This window comes from Papio anubis, chromosome 18 (assembly GCF_008728515.1).
Source record: "Papio anubis isolate 15944 chromosome 18, Panubis1.0, whole genome shotgun sequence".
In the NCBI taxonomy this organism is placed as follows: Eukaryota; Metazoa; Chordata; class Mammalia; order Primates; family Cercopithecidae; genus Papio; species Papio anubis.
In genome coordinates, this window is record NC_044993.1 from 61,490,814 (window position 1) to 61,511,274 (window position 20,461).

Genomic DNA, 20,461 nt, shown 5'->3' on the forward strand with positions numbered 1-20,461 from the left:
ATTATAAAGGAGTAGGATTTCGGCAATGCTTTCCCCAAGAAAACCAGTTGCAGCAGGAGTCACATCTGTGTTACACACCACTGGATGTCCAGTTCCTGGCATAGAGCAGGGACTCATTGGTGCTGGCTGAACAGATGGCTACAGGAAAGAATGACTAAATCAGGCAAGTTATGGGAACAACATACTGTATGCTATTTTCCCAATATCAACAGAGATCCACAGCCCAATTAATAGCAGAGATGCATTTTCATGTTTCTGTCATGTGTGTATTGCAGCACTAACAGCTTGCCGGTGAGAGGCTAGTCAACCTTTCTGGCCACTTGTTTCCTCATCTGTAAAACAGAGCTGAGAGCAGCACCTCGCTCCAAAGGTGGTTTGGAGAGCAATGCGCTGGTGCCTGGGACCACTCCAACCACCACAAAGACGAGGTGGAATTCAGTTTCAGAAAGAAGGGAGGGGGCCAGAGCTGAAATCTGCCCCACTACACAGAAGGCCATGTCCTGATGGGATAAGCATAACCGGGACATAGAATTTCTTCATTTTAATCAAGTTATGACTCCTTAGAGAATACTCTGAGGAGTATTCTCAAATGTGAGGGCTGTTTCATCAGCTTTTTGCAGGCCTTAGCACCTTCCAGGGGCAAGTAGCGACTTCATCACAAGGAAAAATAGAGAAGGAGGAGAGACATCAATCCACTTTTTAAAATTACATGAGTTAAGAACAGCCCAGAGAGAAAAGTCCCCAAGGATAAAGGGCTATTGTAATTTATACTCCATGAATGTCAATACACATCTTTAAAACCTGTATGACCATGAAAAGAGGCATCTCTAATGTGAGTGATAAATTCTGTTCCTACGTGAAGCCACCCATCAACCCCGAACACAGACATTATGTGTTCGAACTCTGGTATGGCGACCATAGAATGTCTCACATTATTCTCTGAACAGGAGGAAGGACTAGAGACTCAAATCAAACCCAACGTTTCAATTAACGAATAGATAGATGTTTTTGATGGAGTGAGATGGAGAAACAGAATGCCTGTCAAGTTTACAGAAGTCCCGGGGTCTCTGATGACCTTAAGGAGCAATAATGTCATCCCATTATTGTCGACGTCACATCACCAAACCTACAATCAGATCAGTTACTCAAGGCTTCTTCAACAAACAAGAAATATTCATCACTAATTTGTTCAAGGTAATGTTTGAGGGGTCTTTGTATGAGCAGCTGAATGTAGTTCTTTCTCATCCTATATATCTTTTTCTTTTTTTTAAAATGAGACAGTATCTCACTCTGTTGCCCAGGCTGCAGTGCAGTGGCATGATCTCAGCAACCTCTGCTGTTAGTGCTGCAATACACACATGACAGAAACATGAAAATGCATCTCTGCTATTAACTGGGCTGCGGATCTCTGTTGACATTGGCGAAAATTGCATACAGCATGTTGTTCCCATAACTTGCCTGATTTAGTCATTGTTTCCTGTAGCCATCTGTTCAGGTTCAAGCGATTCTCCTGCCTCGGCCTCCCGAGTAGCTGGGATTACAGGTGCCCACCATCACACCTGGCTAATTTTTTGTATTTTTAGTAGAGACGAGGTTTCGCCATGTTGGTCAGGCTGGTCTTGAACTCCTGGCCTCAGATGATCTGCCTGCCTTGGCCTCCCAAAATGCTGGGATTATAGGTGTGACCCACCACGCCTGGCTGTCACCCTATATATCTTGAATGGCCCATACCTGCTTATGATATATTCTTATAAAAGTCCAAACATCCCTTGGAGAGTGGCAAGTTCAATCACTTCTCTGGTCATCATACGTAATACTAATTTTCTAGATCGGGGTGGGCAAACTATGGCCCCATGGGCCCAATGAAGCCACATTCATTTGTTTTGGCTGCTTTTGCAATACAGACAGTCCCTCACTTAGGATGGCAATTGTCTTGCAATTTTTCAAGTTTATAATGGTACAAAAGCAATAAGCATTCAGTAGAAACCACACTTCAAATTCTGACCTTTTTTCTAGGCTAGTGATGTGCAGTATATTTTACATGAGTTGTTCAACACTTTATTAAAAAATAGGCTTTGTGTTAGATGATTGTGCCTAACTATAGGTGAATCTCAGTGTTCTGAGCGGTTGAAGGTAGACTAGGCTGAGCTAAGTTGTTCACTAGGTGAAGCGTATTAAATGCATTTTCAACTTACGATATTTTCAACTTACAATGTGCTTATCTGGACATAACCCCATCATAAGTCAAGGAGCTTCTGTACAGCAGAGTTAAGAAGCTGAAACAGACCATACAGCCTGCAAAGCTAAAAGTGTTTTTTCTGGCCCTTTACAGAAAGAGTTTGATAACCCCCAATCTAAACAATCAAGAAGTCATTATTGTTATTTTTCCACCAACATATCCAAGATCTGGTGTGGAGAGGGACAGTCCTTTCCAAATCTTACCAGCCACTGGGTGAGCTCCATTAACAACCTGAGTGAGGCCCAGGAATCCCCAAAGCAACCAAAGCTTCTCCAGTGATTGACAAGCGGGCAATTTCAGGAACCCCGATGTAATGCACAAACTCACCCGTCAGACAAGTCATGCAACCTTTCTGGTCATTCATTTCCTCGTCTACAAAATGGAGCTGAGAACAGCATCTCCCACCCAAAATGATATGGAAATAATTCAGGTATACAAGCAGTGCAGCTATGCCCGGGATCACTCGGGCCCCCCTACAGACGGGGAGGAACTGGACTTGGGTTAGGAATGAGTAAAGATCTGGACTTGCAATTGTCAGCTCAACTGAACAAAAGGTCACATCCAGATAGCACAAGCACACATGGGCGTACACCTTCTTTATTGCAACCAAGTAGAGAAAACATGAGCACTGCTTCACCAGCCTTTTACAGGCCCTAGCATCTTCCAAGGATATACAGCAACTATAATACATCACAAGGGAAACCAGAAAAGTGAGAGAGAAATCAATGCAATTTAAAAAATTACCCGAGTTAAGAACAGCCCACAGGGTTAAGCCTCCAATGATGAATGGCCATTGTAATTTGCATCAGCGAATGTCAATACGCGTCTTTAAAACCTCTTTAACGTAATAATAAAAACAAGTCTCTCTCCTGTGAGTGATAAATTCTGACTCTACATTTTTCATAAAGGGCATGCAAAAGTCCACTGGTTTTGCTCCCTGGAGGCCTGAGTCTCCCCCTTCTTCTCCAACTGCTCTCTCTCCGCCTTCCACATGGGCACCTCCTCTCCTGCCCATGCCCTGCCTCTTCCCGGAACACACATGCACACTCCCAGGCCTGCACATTTCATGTTTAGGCCAATGACTCCAAAATCTGTATCTCTAGTCTGGACCTCTGATACAAACTCCAGACCAGGACGTGCTATCCCCTAGGTACCTAAAACGCATCAGGCCTAAATCTGCACCCAGGATCCGCCCACCTATTATGTGTTGAGTCCTATCCCAAGCACTTCATACAACTCACTGCCCAGCCTCATGTTAACCTGCAAGGCCGATGGTACGAACACTCCCTTTTCAGATGAAGTAATGGGCTCAGAGAGGTCAGATCACTTGCCCAGGGTAGATGGGGAGATAAGGAATTTGAACCCTGCCCTCTGCCTCTAACACTTTCTATCACAGTGTTACCGGACAGGGGTTCTGATCCAGACCCCAAGAGAAGGTTCTCGGATCTCAAGCAAGAAATAATTTAGGGCAAGACTGTAAAGTGAAAGTAAGTTGATTAGGAAAGTAAAGGAATAAAGAACCACTACTCCATAGACAGAGCAGCCCTGAGAGCCGCTGGTTACCCATTTTTATGGTTATTTCTTGATTATATGCTAAACAAGAAATGGATTATTCATGCCTCCCCTTTTTAGACCATATAGGGTAATTTCCTGCTGTTGCCATGGCACTGGTAAACTGTCATGGTGCTGGTGGGAGTGTAGCAGTGAGGATGACCAGAAGTCACTCTCGTCGCCATCTTGGTTTTAGTGGGTTTTGGCCAGCTTCTTTACTGCAACCTGTTTAATCAGCAAGATCTTTATGACCTGTATTTTGTGCCGACTGCGCATCTCATCCTGTGACTTTGAATGCCCAACCATATGAAAATGCAGCCCAGTAGGTCTCAGCCTCATCTTATCCATCCCCTATTCAAGATGGAGTTGCTCTGGTTCAAGCATCTTTGACAACAACAGTCTGCAGCAGTCACCCAGAATCCTGAAGGCACCAGGAATCCCAGGCCAGCAATGTGGGTAGCTGGAACCAGGAGCCCTTGCCTTGTTCTCCTGAAGCCCAGGCACCTCTTAGCAGACCCCGTGTTCTTGGAAAGGCCTCCTTGCTATCAGACGTTCCAGTCTCACCTCATTTGTGCCTCTCCCTTTGGATCTAATCGAATCCAGTCTAATGCCATTAAAATTACCCGAAATTACCCCGATGGCTGATCCACAACAACAATGCTCCAAACATCCAAAGTTAGGAAACTTGCTCTGCAAATTAACTTGTCCTTGAATTATATATACTTAACCAAATCACGGACTTATTTCACTAAGGATTTCAAAGGGCTTAGGCCCCGAATTGTTAAGAGTCTCTTGTTTTGTTTGTTATTTTAGAAGCCTCTCCCCTCCAAATTAAGTTTGATCAGCCTCAATTCCTTCCGCTTGAGCCGTAAAGATAATAATTCCTCGGAGGGATGAAAAGAGTTGACCTCTTCTGACACAACTAAGTTCCCTTTTAAAACAAGCAATAAAAAACCACTTTATGTCGGATCTCCTCGACTCAGCAAAAGAAGATTAAATCGGAGGGTAATATCTGTAATCGGGCATCGGGGCAAACCCTCTCTTGTTCATTTTAGGAGGAAGTTCAAATCTGAAGATTTCTTTTCCACTGAGAAGAATTACCCTCACAATGTCTGGAATAACAGTGGAGGTAAAGGGAGGTTAAGGGGAGAAAAAAATGCAAAAACTTCAGTCCATCAATGAACAGAATCTAGAACAAGCTCGAGCACAGATAAGGTCTCAAGGAAACGCTTTCTTTTTAGAAGATGAAGAGCATCTACCAGTGTTCTTATGAGACTTTCCTGTGCCCTGTTCTAATCAATAGTGCTCTCCTGCAATGCTAAGCACTATCCCCTAGATTTCTTCCCTTTTTTTTTTTTTTTTTTTTGAGATGGAGACTCACTCTGTCGCCCAGGCTTAAGTGCAGTGGCGTGATCTTGGTTCACTGCAACCATCCATCGCCTCCCGGGTTCAAGTGATTCTCCTGCCTCAGCCTCCTGAGTAGCTGGGATTACAGGCGCCCACCACCACGCCCGGCTAATTTTTGTATTTTTGTAGAGATGGGGTTTCACCATGTTGGCCAGGCTGGTCTTGAACTCCTGGCCTCAGGTGATCCACCCACCTCGGCCTCCCAAAGTGCTGGGATGACAGGCGTGAGCCACCGCAACCAGCCTTCCCCCTGTTTTTGAACTTGACCTAAATGGAATTAGTGTATGCTCCTCTGGGTCTAGTTTCTCTCACTCAGTACTGTGGATGTGAGAAGCAGCTATGTTGCTGTGTATGGCCCTCAAGTTCCTTTGCACTACTGCATAGTATTCCACCGCATGAATATTTCCCTGTTTGTATCTACCTGTTCTGCTGGGGTGGACGTCGAGGTTGTTTCCAGTCGCGACTTTGATGAATAAAGCAACTATGAACATTCACATGTGTGGCTTTTGCACTCGTGTCTTTTGGGGTCATAGACTTCAGCGTGAAAAGTGAAATCAAAAAGCGAGGAGGAGAAAACATGGCAGAATGTCTTCGTGACCTTGGGCGGGAGAAAGGATTCTTGTGCAGGGCACAAAGGAGCCTTCTGGGCGCTGGAAACATCCAGGATCTGTATCTGGGCAGTGGTTATGAATGTCCATACAGAAGTAAAATTAATTGAACTATAAACTTAAGATTTATACACCTGATCATATTTACGTTAATCCTGAATTTAAAAGGAAAAACACAACAAAGCCCTGCCTTCACTGTCCTCGGGAGAGTGAGCTTTCACCCTAACTCATGGGGTGGGGAGGTCTAAGCCAGGCCGTAGATAGGGCAGGAGGCAGTGCCAAGGCTCTGTGGGTGCGCCTCCAGGGGGACCTCACACATCGTCATATGTCAGCATCAGGAGGGAGACCAGACACTGGACTCTGGCCTGAGAGAGAAATGGGTTTGAATTCCAGCTCCACCCCTTGCCAGACAAGGGATTCTGGATAAGTTAATTCACCTCTTCAAGCCGAGTCTCCATTTGGATAAATGAAGATAGTGCTAGAGGCTAAATCTTTGGGAGAGGAGGAGAACTGGGCAATTATATTCAGGACAACATTTTGTACACATACTAAAACATCTAACAACGAAGCAGTCAACGTTTCAGGGTAAAATTTATCTCAGACACACACACATGCACAAACATGCACTCCCATAGTGGGGTGGAAAAGAAGAAGAGGGGAGGGAGTCAGGCAGACAGAGAGAAAGAATGAAGATGTAAAAGCTTGCTTTAAGTGGTTGAAGCCCTCAATCTGGTTTGAGGGTGTGCCAAGCATAGGAATGGGCATCTTTAGCCCAAAGCACGTCAGATCTCAGGTGCTCCTACAAGAGGCAGAATGGCAGCGTGAAAGGGCACAGCTGTGTAGGGAGGGAGGCCTGGGTTCACATCCTCACAATTCCCTTTGCAGCTGCTGTGACCCTGGGGATGACATCCCACCTTGAGACTCAGCTTCTTCATCTGTTAGACAGGCCAGTGCCAATGTCACTGGGTGGTTGTGAGGTATCGTGCCTCGCCCATGCCTGGCAGGCAATAAGCAATGGCAGCTGTTAATATTGTAACCCTTATCACCTTCATCATCGGCTGCCTTTGTGTACATGAACTTCCCTATTACAGAATTAGGGCTAATTATAGGATGTGCAATCATGAAATTAAAGCAGGTAATTACCATGCCTAATTAATTGTCAAATGCTAGGCAGGCGGGGAAACACAAACATAAAGCACGCTCTGTGGATTGGGCAGCTAAGCATCCCCTCTGCTTCCAGAAAACTCAACAGCAACAGCAGAGTTCAGGAAATGACCTTTTTGAGTGGGTTTCTGAGTGCTAAAACAAAACCCGGGAAGCGTTCCCCGCGCTTCTGACTCAGAACGAGCTCAGTGCACCTCTCTGCTGGCTGCAGGCCGGCCTGGGCATTTATCCAGCCCCTGCCACACAAGCCCCCAGGTTCCCGGGCAAGAGTGCTGTTTTAGGAGGAAGACCTCGTAGGAGATACTTGATGGATGTTGTAAACCCCTGCAAGGATCAGACCCCACAGAGAAACCCGCTGACATGAAGGCGGCGAGAACTCAGAAATAAAACAGTCACTGACACACAGCGAATGTGGAACCAACACGTCCGGCTTCCTGCAGCATCGACCAAATGCCTCCCTCTCCATTTCAAACTTCACGTAACTCCTTAACAATCCAAAGTCCTGCACCTCAAAACTAAATACTTTTTCTGCATGTTGTAATATCCAAGAGTGAAAACTAGTATTAACTGGAACTTTCTTGGACATACGGAAACAGTTGTACCGTTTCACAGCACCTGTCATGTGCCAGACATGTTACGCACAATGTTCACAAAAAGCCCTGCGATTTATTTTTTATTTTTATTTTTTTGAGACGGAGTTTTGCTCTTCTTGCCCAAGATAGAGTGCGATGGTGCGATCTCAGCTCACTGCAACCTCCGCCTCCCGGGTTCAAGTGATTCTCAGCCTGCCTCAGCCTCCTAGGTAGCTGGGATTACAGGCACAAGCCACCATACCTGGCTAATTTTGTATTTTTAGTAGAGATGGGGTTTCACCATGTTGGCCAGGCTGCTCTTGAACTTCTGACCTCAGGTGATCCACCTGCCTTGGCCTCCAAAAGTGCTGGGATTACAGGCGTGAGCCACCCTGCACCGGGCTAGCCCTGCAACTCTGTATGCCTTAAAACAGACATGGAGCAACTAAGAAATGCGCTCTCTATCCCCTAGGGAGTGAGCAGCGGAACTAACACTGGGCCTTCAGTAATATGCTGCCCCCAAAGCCCATACCACATCTTCTCCATCTCAGAGAAAAACAAGTGCTATCAACTCTCTAAAACCCCGATCCCCTTTATGCAGACTGTTGAATGCAGAGAGAGTCAGACAACATGAGGATAACAACGATTTTTCAAAAAATGGTTTCAGGTTCCCAATTCATTTTGCTTCCTTAATAGCCAGGGAATGAAATGATTTGTGTTTTGGTTCAAGGCCTGTGTTAATGTATCCTCAAAAACTTTCCTTTTAATGAAATGGCTTCATGTGTTATTAACTATAAGTGTCCTCACTGCTAGAACAAAATGCCTGAATTACGGTATGGCCGTGCCGATAGAGGGATATTATTGCAGCCAAATGCCGAGAATAAGATGAATAACTCAGCCCAAGAAAAATGACTTCTCAGTTCACTGGGTTATGTAAATGAGACAGACGAGTACAAGAGGAAATGCATTATTTACTAAGAATTGCCAGCACCATTCCACAGACCTTTGAAAGAAGGATGTAGTGTAAAGGTTTGGATGTGGCAGAGACCCAGCCAGTCTCTGCTTTACCTGGAACCAGTACACTAATTGTAGCTGAAGAGCAGCCTCTGTGACTCGGAGAGAACTGAGGTGCACACATTATGTTCACTCCATTTCAGCCCATGCTCTACTGTCTCTGGACATTTGACTCAATGCTTCTGAAAGTGGCATGGCCGGAACTGCCCAAAGACCAGCTTTCCAACCCCCCGACACTGCCTGCGCTGTTTATTAGTTTTGAGACATGATGAGAACTGGACGCTAGGTTGAGGGTGTGTACTCCTCCTTCAAGACCCTCCTCAAACCAGGTCTCTTTTCCCAATCCCCACTGTCCCCCAGGCAGAACCTCCTCAGTCACCACCAGGTAGCCTGTTGTATACCAACCTCGGGGCTGGGCCCTGGGGCTATCATGGAGAACAAAACCAGGCAGGATCCCCACCTCCAGGGCTCAGTCCTCGGGGACCTCAGCCGACCTGATGCCAATAATCACCCATAGGAATACAGGCTTTCAAAGGGAGATGAGGGCTGCGGGAGGGGGCCTGGTTCTGCCAGCAGCACCACGCCTGGGAGTGGGGCTGGGTTCGCTGAGCTTTGATGTTTGATCTGGAACCAAAATATTGAGTCAGAGGTTGGGCACGGTGGCTCACACCTGTAATCCCAGCACCTGTAATCCCAGGCTGAGGTGGGCAGATCACTTAAGGTCAGGAGTTCGAGACCAGTCTGGGCAACATGGTGAAACCCCGTCTCTACTAAGTACAAAAATTAGGGGGGCATGGTGGCGGGCGCCTATAATCCCAGATACTCAGGAGGCTGAGGCATGAGAATCGCCTGAAACTGGGAGGTAGAGGTTACAGTGAGCTGAGATCACACCACTGCACTCCAGCCTGGGTGACGGAGTAAAACTCCATCTAAAAAAAAAAGAAAACAAAGGAGTCAGAATAGACAGTCCTGGAAGGGAAGCAGCTGTCGGGCAAAGGGCAGGGCAGAGGGGATATGTGGCAGAGGCTTGTGTAACAGGAGACAAGTGAAAGGAGGCTGGGGCAGCTGGAACAGGGAGGACGAGGGACCCAAGAGGATGCCAGAGGTGTCCAGGGCCCGGTCCGGGACGTTAGAGGATGATGAAGTGGGTGGAGCCACAGAGCCGGAGCCATAGCTGCTCCCTCTGTCTGGAATGCCCTGTCCCTGGACAGACTCGATGTCTATCCCCACACTCCATGAGGCTTCTGGCTCAACTATCACGGCTGACCCCAGCACGGACCACCATGTGGCATGCTAGGTAGACCTGTTTGTTGTCTTTCTCCTCCAACCAGAGGATGAGCTCCATGAGGACACGAATCTGGTCAATTTTATCCAAAGGAAGTACAAAAGAAACACTCAGTATATATTCCCAGGACTAAATTTGTAAGAAGGACAGAATGAATGAATGAAGGAAGGAAGGAATGGACAGGTCAGAGCGGATGCAGGCAGTCTATTTGCCTGTCCATGAGAGCACTGCCAGGGAGCGTCTGACAGGTTCTGCCCCTCTCAATCCCACAAAAGCAGGATGTCACCTGTGTGTCTGTGCGTGCGCCTGATAGATACATGTCAAATACACGAACCGGGGGCCGCTCAGAGCACGGGACTGTTGTCTACAGTTCTTACGGATTTGGAAGAGGAAAATGAGAGCATGGATCTTTGCCCTAGTGAGCCATAGTCATTTATACACAAATGGGTTTTCTTTCACTCACTTTTAGATTACTGGAGAGAGAACATAGATGTATGTCTCTAAGAGAAAAGGAAATATTTTTAGCACTACTGGCCATGGACCATGGTTGGCCCATTCACTTTCACTTGCCATAAGCCCTGATGGAGAGGAATTTGCCACTCTCCCTTACTGAGTCTGAGTCACTGGTCTAGCACAGAGCTAGTTATTAGTGAAACAAGGACTGAAGCCCAGGTCTGCCTGACTTCATGGCCCACATCTTTGCATCACTGGCCACTGCCCTTTCCTTCACACCTAGGAAAGCTAGGGGAAAAGGTGGGCACTCTTGTTCCCATAACTCACTGAATTTCTGGTACAGGTGCCCACCCGTTGGCTCTAAAACAAAGTCTATGAGTACATATGCCATGGACTGGACCATTTCCAACAAAGGAAGATGCAAATGGCCTCTGTTAGAGGACTCATGGAACAGTCTCCACTTTATGTCACCCTGCTAAGTTAATGGACTTGCCAATCCCCTTGGAACCCACTGAGGACCTCAGAGCCCAGGCAGCCAACTGTTATGGCCTCTTTCAGTCCCAACTGCTGCCAACACCAGTCCCTGCCAGAAACCTAAGGAGGAGACAACTTAAGCATGAAACTATCCATGCTTTGGTTCATGGCTGTTGGGCTGGCGCTCCAGGTAAATCATGGTGAGGCAGAAAGCTGGCCTTTTCAAGGGAGTGGTGGACACGAGCAAGGCAGGAAGGCCCCTCTCAAAGATGCTCTGAAGACCGGGACTCCGGGAGGGGGTTGCCACATCTGAAGGCAGCTTCATCTGGTAGTAGCCATTAAAAGTTGTCCCCGCTGCCATATCTCTCTCCCATGATCCCTATGCTGCTGTATATACAGTTTTATTAAAAGTTCTAGCCTGATGTTATTATGAGACTTTTCTAAATTTGTTTTTTCAGATGGTTCACTGTTAGTGTATATAAACACACCAGATTCTGTATGTTGACTTTGCATCCGACAACTTTACTGAATTTACTTATTAGTTCTGGCAGTTGTGGGTTTCTTTTGTTCTGCTTTCGTGATCTCTTTAAGGTTTTCTATATGACATGATATCATCTGCACATAGAGATAATTTAACTTCTGCTTTAACACACACACACACGCTCTCTTGGGGAGGTAGTGGATATGTTAATCTGATTGTGGCAGTCATTACACAACGTATACGTACATCAAATCATCATGTCGTATGCCTTGAATATATACAATTTTTATTTGTCAACATTTAAAAATTTAAAAACAATTTAGCTCTGCATCCCCACCCAAATCTCATCTTGAATCGTAGCTCCCATAATTCCCACATGTTGTGCGAGGGGCCCGGTGGGAGATAATTGAATCACGGGGGCATGTCTTTCCTGTGCTGTTCTCTTGTTAGTGAACAAGTCTCATGAGATCTGATGTCTTTATAAGGCGGAGTTTCCCTGTACAAGCTTTCTTTGCCTGCCACCATCCATGTAAGATGTGACTTGCTCCTCCCTGCCTTCTGCCATGACTGTGAGGCCTCCTCAGCCATGTGGAACTGAGTCCAATTAAAGCTCTTTCTTTTGTAAATTGCCCAGTCTCGGGTATGTCTCTATCAGCAGCATGAAAATGGACTAATACAGAGGTGATATGCAATGAAAAAGTTCTAGCCTGGCCTCAGTTGTGTTGTGTGGATATAAGGCACAGGCCCAGCTGTCACATCTGGGTTTGAGTAGCAATGCAGAGAAACTGCCTCCGCCCCCAACCCAAGTCAGAGCGACAATGACCGCTGGTGGGCAGCAGTGCCCAGGATCCTGGCGTCCTAACAAGTGGCGTCTTCAGCATGTGCAGCAGCAGCAGGGGCCACAGAGAAAATCACAAGGGTCGAGTCCCTGAGTCCACGTGAGGCGGCTCCTGGGAAACTCAGAAATAGCTGGAGCCACGGCAATGGGAGCTAATTTCCGGCAATCAAGCTGCTGGGGGCTCCAGCGATCATAGCAGGGGGATGTAAAAGGAAGTATGACTTCATCCTGCAGTCACATGTTGCAGTCTGGATATTTGAGTCATGCACATGATCCCCCCTTAGCCATGTGCATTGCTAAACTGGCTGCTCCATTTGCAGCACTGATATTCTGCAAAGAGCTTTCTATTTCCCTGGGAAGGTAGAACAGGCTTCTGCTTCTCTCTTCATAGATATAAATACCTGCCAAGTCTTCCTGGGATGGGGGGAGGCAGCAAGGAACAGAAGCTGCAACCCTGTTTATTCTGAAATCATGGACTTGAGACACTGCTTATGATATATTGATAAGTATGATTCTAGTCACGTGTGTGTATGTGTATAATTAAATCCCCAGAAATAAGACTGGGATACAAATTAAAACATTAACAGTGGCTGCTATTTCCGAATGGTGATAGATTTTTATTTTTCTTTATCTTTTTTCAAGATTTCAAAATTTTTTCTTCTACTGAACAGACTTTGATAGCAGAAAAATTAAATTACTTATTTTTCAAGTAAGTGGGACTTCTGGTTGACACTGTGAAGACAACGCACCTCCAACCCTCCATCTTCTCCCCAAATGCAATCGGATGGAGGCTAAACTGCAGAGGTACTTGAAAAGGCATGGTCACCTCCGAAAATGAAAGGCACATCTCTGTCGTTCAGGAACAAAGAGGCAACGTACAAGAGCGAAGGGGGAAAGTGAAGCTGACCATGGAAGCAGGGTCCAGCGCAGGCTGCAGGGCCAGGGCTGAGAGCTCGCTGGGGACTAGACCCACGGCAAGAGATGGAGCCCAGCACCCAGAGGAAAGCCACAGCTGAGGCCCAGAGTGTTCAGGGTGTTTGAGATACTGATCTCCACATTGGCCTGAATATTTTCTCATATATAAGGGAGAGAGAATGTGTGTGCGTGCATATATATTATTATTATTATTATTTTGACACCGAGTCTCACTCTGTCACCCAGGCTGGAGTGTAGTGGTGCAGTCTCGGCTCACTGCAACCGCCGCCTCCCAGGTTCAAGTGATTCTCCTGCCTCAGCCTCCAGAGTAGCTGGGATTACAGGCATCCGCCACTACGCCCGGCTAATTTTCTATTTTTAGTAGAGACGGGGTTTCACCATGTTAGCCATGCTGGTCTTGAACTTCTGACCTCAAGTGATCTGCTCGCCTCAGCCTCCCAAAGTGCTGGGATTACAGGTGTGAGCCACGACACCCGGCCAGCCTGAATATTTTCTATCATAAAAAATTTAAAGGAAAACTCCTCTTGGAAGATGTGATGCTTCAAATTGTTTTCCAATCCCAAGCAGAATTGCTGTGACAGATGGGACGTTACTTTTCACCCTGCAGCCTCAGCACCAGAGCCTTTGAAAAAGCTTCTGATAGCGGAGACAAGTTTTAAGAACAGAGTAAGTTTCCATTTGTCTTGGAGAGAAGGAGAGAAGGGCTGCGGTGACAACTTGCTCTGACTGCAAAATTCCATGCGGGCAGGAGGCCAAACGTGCCTCTACCCCTCATCACAGTAATAGAAGCAGCAAAACCACCTCTGGAAATTCCTTCCAAGTCAGCCCAGCTACACATTCACAGGTATCCAATCTCTTTAAGTTCACCCAACATTTATTGAGCACCTACTACTCACCAGACTTGTGGTGGCTCCAAGGAGAGACGCTGCGCTGAGTCAATAGTTCAGAGCAATGATTATGGACACAATAAGATTAAGACTGCCTGGGATAGAATTTTGATTTCATATTCTGATTAGTGGTATGACCTTAAGTAATTTGCTAAACCTCTCCATACATGCTTCAATTTCCTAAAGTAAAATGTGGGCAATTACCGCATCTACCTTCTAGGACTGTGTTTGAAAATCAACTACTTTGCTTAACACATAAGTATTTAACAAAAGTTGGCTATTATTAGCAAAAGCAAAGTGCCTGTTCTAAAGAAGTTCACACATTTGGCTGGGTGCGGTGGCTCACGCCTGTAATCTCAGCACTTTGGAAGGCTGAGGTCAGGCGTTTGAGACCAGCCTGGCCAACATGGCAAAATTCTGTCTCTACTAGAAGTACAAAAATTAGCTGGGCACGGTGGCATGTGCCTGTAGTCCCAGCTACTTAGGAGGCTGAGGCTGGAGAACTGCTTGAACCTGGGAGGCAGAGGTTGCATTGAGCTGAGATCGCACCACTGCACTCCAGCCTTGGCAACAGAGTTAGACTCCGTCTCAAAAAAAAAAAAAAGAAGAGTTCACACATTTGTGAGGCAGCCAGCCAGCCAAAAAGTTATAGTCCAGTGGAATAAGTGTTATGGCAGAGAGACGCACAGGAGGCCAGAAGATAAGGAGAGGTGATACGGAATGCAGTTCCCTGGAGGAGGTGATGTCTTGAAGGATGAAGAGGAGCTGGCCGGGGGAGGAGGAGGTAACAAGAGAGAACTCCAAACTAAAAATATAGAAGGAGTTTCCTACTTTGGTTTCACTAAGACCTTTCCAAATAAAATGTTCTTGACAATAATAAATCAGTGAGAATATAACGGCCTTAAAAATGATCTTGGCATTTGAACAAGCAATACCTTCAACTCTGAAAATACTAAAGAAATCACGATGCCCAGAAGACAGTTTTACAGTTTCCCTCCCTAAAGGAAAGTTTCAGCCGCACTAGGCCTCTTCGGCTGCATCTGGCTGCGAGACGTGGTTGGGTGATGAAGTCTCATTCAGCCAAACAGCTCCTGTGTGAAGGAATGGGCTGGGGAGGCCGTGATTCAGCTAGAACGGCCGTTAGCATGGCACCGTCTGATGTGATCACGAACGGCCCTCTCCCTCCTGCCACGGCTAACTGTGCTTTACAGAAATCAGGAGCTTCTCTGGCTGCATGGAAGCTGAGCCGCGCTTCATCTCGCCGTGCTTCTGCTCCGCATGCTCCCAACCACACCGGGAGCCAGGCACTTCTCTCCTGGAGAGGAACTCTGTGAGCCAGGCCGACGGCGTCGCTGGTCTTTCTATCTTCTTAAGTCACAGACTCTTTGATTACCAGGAAGAAAAGCCAGTTCACTATGGCTTTGGGGAAATGGGGTATTACTGGAAGGGTACAAGAGTATCTCAAAAAACCAAGAGCCAGAAAGCCTGCTGGGCCTCCTGAGGGGCAGGACCAGCGACCAGAAAGCCACCCAAGTCCATGGCTAGCTGCGAGGCCACACTGCTCTGCCCCTCTGCACGCCCAAGGGATCCTGCCCCCTTTCTGCAGGGTTGCTTTCTCCACCTCCTGAGCTCAGGGTCTAGACACGACACTCCCTCAACCCTGTCCCACGTGCAAGCAGACTGACCCAGGTTCTGGGGCATAATCCCGCATGGTCCAGGAAGAAGCCTCCGTGCGAACAGCGGTCGTCTTTCACTGCCTCCCATCCACTTCCTCTTCTTCAGTTCTCCTTTAGGGACCCGCTCTCCACCCGGCCTGTCTCTGGGCTCCCTGTCGGTCCCGCTCTAGCTCTGAGCCTAGAGTAGGCATGAGATCAAGGCTGGGAGAATCAAAGCCCTGCATGTACCACCGTGAGGGTGTTCCGCCCCATCCAGGCCGATCAGGAGCCTGTATGACAGGGAGAGAGCTGAGGGTTTTCATAGCCGTGTTTCTTGGCCTGTGAGGATCTAAGCTCAGAGCTGCTGGTGAGACCTACAAGAGAGGAACTACCAGAGAACACACTACAGAGGGAGGCAGAACCTAAGGGGGAAACAGTGGGGAGAAGGATGGCGGAGCGGGGGAAGTGGAAAGGGGGAGGAGGGAGGAGTAAAATGGGGGAAGGAAGAGAGAGTGAAATGGTGGGAGGAGGGGGGAGTGAAACGGGGAGAAAGAGGTGGGGGAAGAAGACAGCAGGAGGGGGTGGAGGAGGAGGGAGGGAGAAAGGGAGGGGGAAGGAGAATAGCTGAGACCCTGGATCAAGCAGATGTGATCATGAACGGCCCTCTCCCTCCTGCCATGGCTAACGGTGCTTTACAGAAATCAGGAGCTTCTCTGGCTGCATGGAAGCTGAGCCACGCTTCAGCTTCCATGGTGACCTGCTAATGGTCGTCCTTATATTTTACTTATACAAGGCAAAACATTGTTTTGTTTTAGCCAGTTCAAGGTAAGATTTTGCCACTTGTAATGAAAAGACCTGAGACCAACGGGAATCTGATTGGGCCGGTATCTGGGTAGTTCTCTCCTGCGTGGGTGCTCACTCTGGGCCAATGAGCTGTGGCCGGAGCCTGCCTCTGTGCACATGTGCAGTGTACACAGAAGGAGAAGGGGAGTGGATTGTGACACACTCCAAAGGCTACCTCCTCCTTGGTGCCCACAGCACTGCCCTTTCTGGGTTTAACTGGCCCTCTAACTTATCTACACAATTCAAAGCTCCCTCCTGTATCCTTCGCTGTGACTGGGAATTGTTGGCTAGGACAACCTTGCAGCCAACACCAAGTACAAATACTTCCTTTCTCCCTCTACACACAGGACCAGTGATAACTTACTAACAACAAAAAGTGCGTAATAAATACAAAACCTTCAAATGAGTACTAATCGGCTGGGCGCGGTGGCTCAAGCCTGTAATCCCAGCACTTTGGGAGGCTGAGACGGGCGGATCACGAGGTCAGGAGATCGAGACCGTCCTGGCTAACACGGTGAAACCCTGTCTCTACTAAAAATACAAAAAACTAGCTGGGCGAGGTGGCGGCGCCTGTAGTTCCAGCTACTAGGGAGGCTGAGGCAGGAGAATGGCGTAAACCCGGGAGGCGGAGCTTGCAGTGAGCTGAGATCCGGCCACTGCACTCCAGCCTGGGCGACGGAGCGAGACTGTCTCAAAAAAAAAAAAAAAAAAAAAAAATTGAGTATTGATCTTTAATCAAAGAGCTGCAACTTCTCAGGCAGCCACAGAAGCGAGACCACTTAGTGTCTGGGTAGGGCTTGCGTTTGATGCTTCTTCCTCCTCTGCAACCAGGCAAGGTTTCTGTCTGGCTTTCTCCAGAAGACTCTGCCTCCCTGTCCCGGTGTTATGGAGACATGTCCCCCACCGAAATGCATTTAAGAGGCTTTAAATAATGCCAAGCAGATGGTGGTCAGCTCGGGGCAGATATGCTACAAAATGCCAACGAAAGGTCCCTCTGGGCTCACAGATGGAACATCCCACTTCCCAGTGGGCCTGAGGCTTCTCCATGTGCAGTGCAGAACCCAAGGTGAAGCTGCTGAGGCTCTTCATCCATCTACAGATGCACAGGCTTTTTTGCACAGCTGCAAGACTGTGCTTATGGTCTTTAATCTTCCTCTGTGAAAAGCATCCAATTTAGGAATTTTTGCAGTAATCATTTCAGAGTAATGAAAAACAAACAGAACAATAGAACATTTCAGATGTGATAGGCGCACTCTTTGCACCTCTCTCTAATGCATGTTTAAAGAGACGTATTAGTCATCATGAGGAACCCTCTTTTGTCTCCCCATGCAATCAAACTGCGCCCGCATGCAGACCACAAACATCGTAATACAGTTAATTTACCCAGTGTACTCATTTCTCTCTCATAACAATGCCTGTAAGACAGCACTCAATTTTGTTTTAAAATTTCCTCACATACAAGATGGGGCTGGGATGAACATTTTTCCATCTTGCTGGCTTGCAAAGCACCATGGTAGAGGCTAATGTGTGCCATTTTGCCTGGTCCAAGTCTTTTTATGGTGCGTAAATGAGGTGTGAACAGGGACTTACCCAAAGGCCCAGAGTGAGTGGTGTAGACGTGATTTGAACCTCTATTTTTTCCAGCACCTAATCTGTGTTCTTCCTCCAGACCACCCTGTCCTTAAGCAGTAGAGAAAGAGCTCAGGCTGTAGACAAGACATTGAGGCATTGTGAGGGCCATTCTTGAGACCTGCCATATCTCTGCAAAACACAGGCAGATGCCTCCTAATCACTAAGAGTGGGGAGGCCCCACTCCAGAAAACAGAGGTTAAAGCGCAGGCTGCGGGAACTGATGCCTCGATTAACCCTTGACTCCACCACCTGTCAGCTGGGTGACCCTGGCCAGCCCACCTAACCTTTCTGTGCCTCCGTTTTAGCATCTATAGAGCAGGGATACTATTAGCACCGACCTAAGAGGGTTGTGATGTAATGCATGCGTAATGCATGACCAGTGTCTATTGTACTGTTATTAGCAATTCTGGAAAGGGGTTGAACTCTCCCTTAAATGCTACATGAACACACAACCTGACTTGACCTTCCCGGAATGTACTGCTACTCAGTACGGAGAAGAAAAGGGAAAAGGGGTCTGGTCTGATATCACAGCTTACTGCCCACTAAAAGAGGGTGGAATTATGGCAAAGGAGGCCTCAAGTGTCACAATCAACTCTGTCCATGCAATTCAAACACTGCTTTGGTCCCGAGATGCACAGTGTTCTCTCTGGCGGCCATCGGCAAGACAAGATGCTAATGCCCCGGGCCTTCTGAGAGTTCAGAGGGTGCTCCTGAACAGCTCCCATCAACCCAGATATGTCTCTGTGAAGGCCAGGAGCTCAGAAGCTTTCCACCTTTGGAAAAGCTCGTAATTCTGATGCATTCTCTCCCTGAAAGGAGGCAATTTCACACATCCTCCCAGGCACACAGGCACATACCCCACCAGATACACATACATACACACGCTACCGGGTGCACACACTGTCAAGTACTCACACACATATCCCTTCAGACACACATGCACACACCCCCGCAGATGCACACACACTAACAGGTGCACACATTACCAAGTACTCATACACTATCCCACCAGGTATACATCACTTCCACCAGATGCGCACACACACACATGCACACATACCACCCAGCATACACCCTTACCCCAGCCCAAAACTATCCTCTACCATCATTCTCTCTCTGCTTCTTCACAGCGTTTGGCATAATGAGCAATTATCTTGCCTAGTTTTTTCCAGTATCGTGCTGTATTTATTGATGCCGTAGGTTGACACTGTCTGTTTACAAGATGAATCATTTGAAATGGCAGGCAACCACAGCTGCTGACCTCAATCTATGGTACATATTGAGCCTTTATTTATTGATGGCTCTCTGTCCTCTCTCCACTAGAATGTAAGCTCTGCAAATTTTAAAAATTTATTCTCTTAATTGACAAATAGTAATTATCTTGGGGGTACATGGCCACAGTCTTATTCACTATGCCCCAGTATCCAGACCAGTGCCTGGAAATAATGGATATTCAATACTACGAATGAATGAATGAATGAACAAATGAACACATGAATAAATGAACATCACCTGAACATGTACTTGCAATTGTACCTTTACAAGTCTCCATCTTTACTATGCCATGAATTCTTTGAGGGCAAGAACCAAGATAGAAACTGCTAGAAGCCCCCAGTTCCTAGAGATGCTCAGTGGGTGCTAGATGGGTGGGTAGGTAGATGGATGGATAAATGGAAGGAAGAGAAGGAAACAAGAAGGCAGGCAAGAAAGAAGGAAGGAGGGAGGGCTTACCCTCCATACCGGGCCACCTACATCGCTATCTCTAATGCACATCTATCCTTGCTGATAAGCGTCTGGCAGTGGGCAAAGGATGGATGCTTTCGACAGTCAAGACCAAGGTCTGCGTATGCAAATCTCTGTGTGTGACACTGTGACACCTCCTCCGGTCTCCTACACAAATGAAGACTTTGCAAAGCCTACTGGATGAAGTTGCCCGACACTCAGAGCAGTGAAAACTGGAAAGCCAGAAAAGTCTCACCTAAGACAGAGGAAGAAACAGGTAGGACCCAGGATCCACAACTCAGGGAGGAAAGAGACAAGGAACACTGGCTAATGCGGAGAGAAAGAGGACTTCCTCCGCCAGGGCTCTGGGAGCCGGAGCGGTAGCAGGTGGCCACCGCCACCTAGAGGTCAGTTATAGCCACCGCTGGTGCTAGCCAAGCCGGTATGCAGGGCTTACCTGCTGTGTGCCTGACCAGGAGTGTTGGAGGTTCTCAAAAAAAAGTCCTTGGTGGGGTAGACCCAGGGTCTGGAAGTCCCAGCCAAGAGGGCCACAAGGTGTGGGGGCTTTAGAAATCCCAGGCGTAGACCAACGTCTGACTTCCCACCCAAATCAGACTCGGTGAGGTTCTGCCAAGGAGAAGGGTATCCTGGAGCTGGCTAACAGACTCAGGTCTTCTAGAAGGAGGAGGAAACCCTTGTC

The 20,461-nt window shown here is 47.4% G+C and overlaps 1 protein-coding gene across 7 annotated transcripts in view; it reads right to left on the reverse strand.

The window, feature by feature from the left end:
* The window catches only part of SNX29 (sorting nexin 29), a 588,023-nt gene that overhangs the window by 92,366 nt on the left and 475,196 nt on the right, over window positions 1-20,461 (reverse strand). Inside the window, exon 19 of one of the 7 annotated variants that reach the window (XM_031657932.1) lies at window positions 17,178-17,562. The exons of the other annotated variants lie outside the window; for them this stretch is intronic. Within the exon in view, the coding sequence (XP_031513792.1) occupies window positions 17,332-17,562 (231 nt within the window). The 3' untranslated portion in view covers window positions 17,178-17,331. Of the gene's footprint in view, window positions 1-17,177; window positions 17,563-20,461 lie in introns of those variants that run through there. 7 annotated transcript variants of the gene reach the window in all.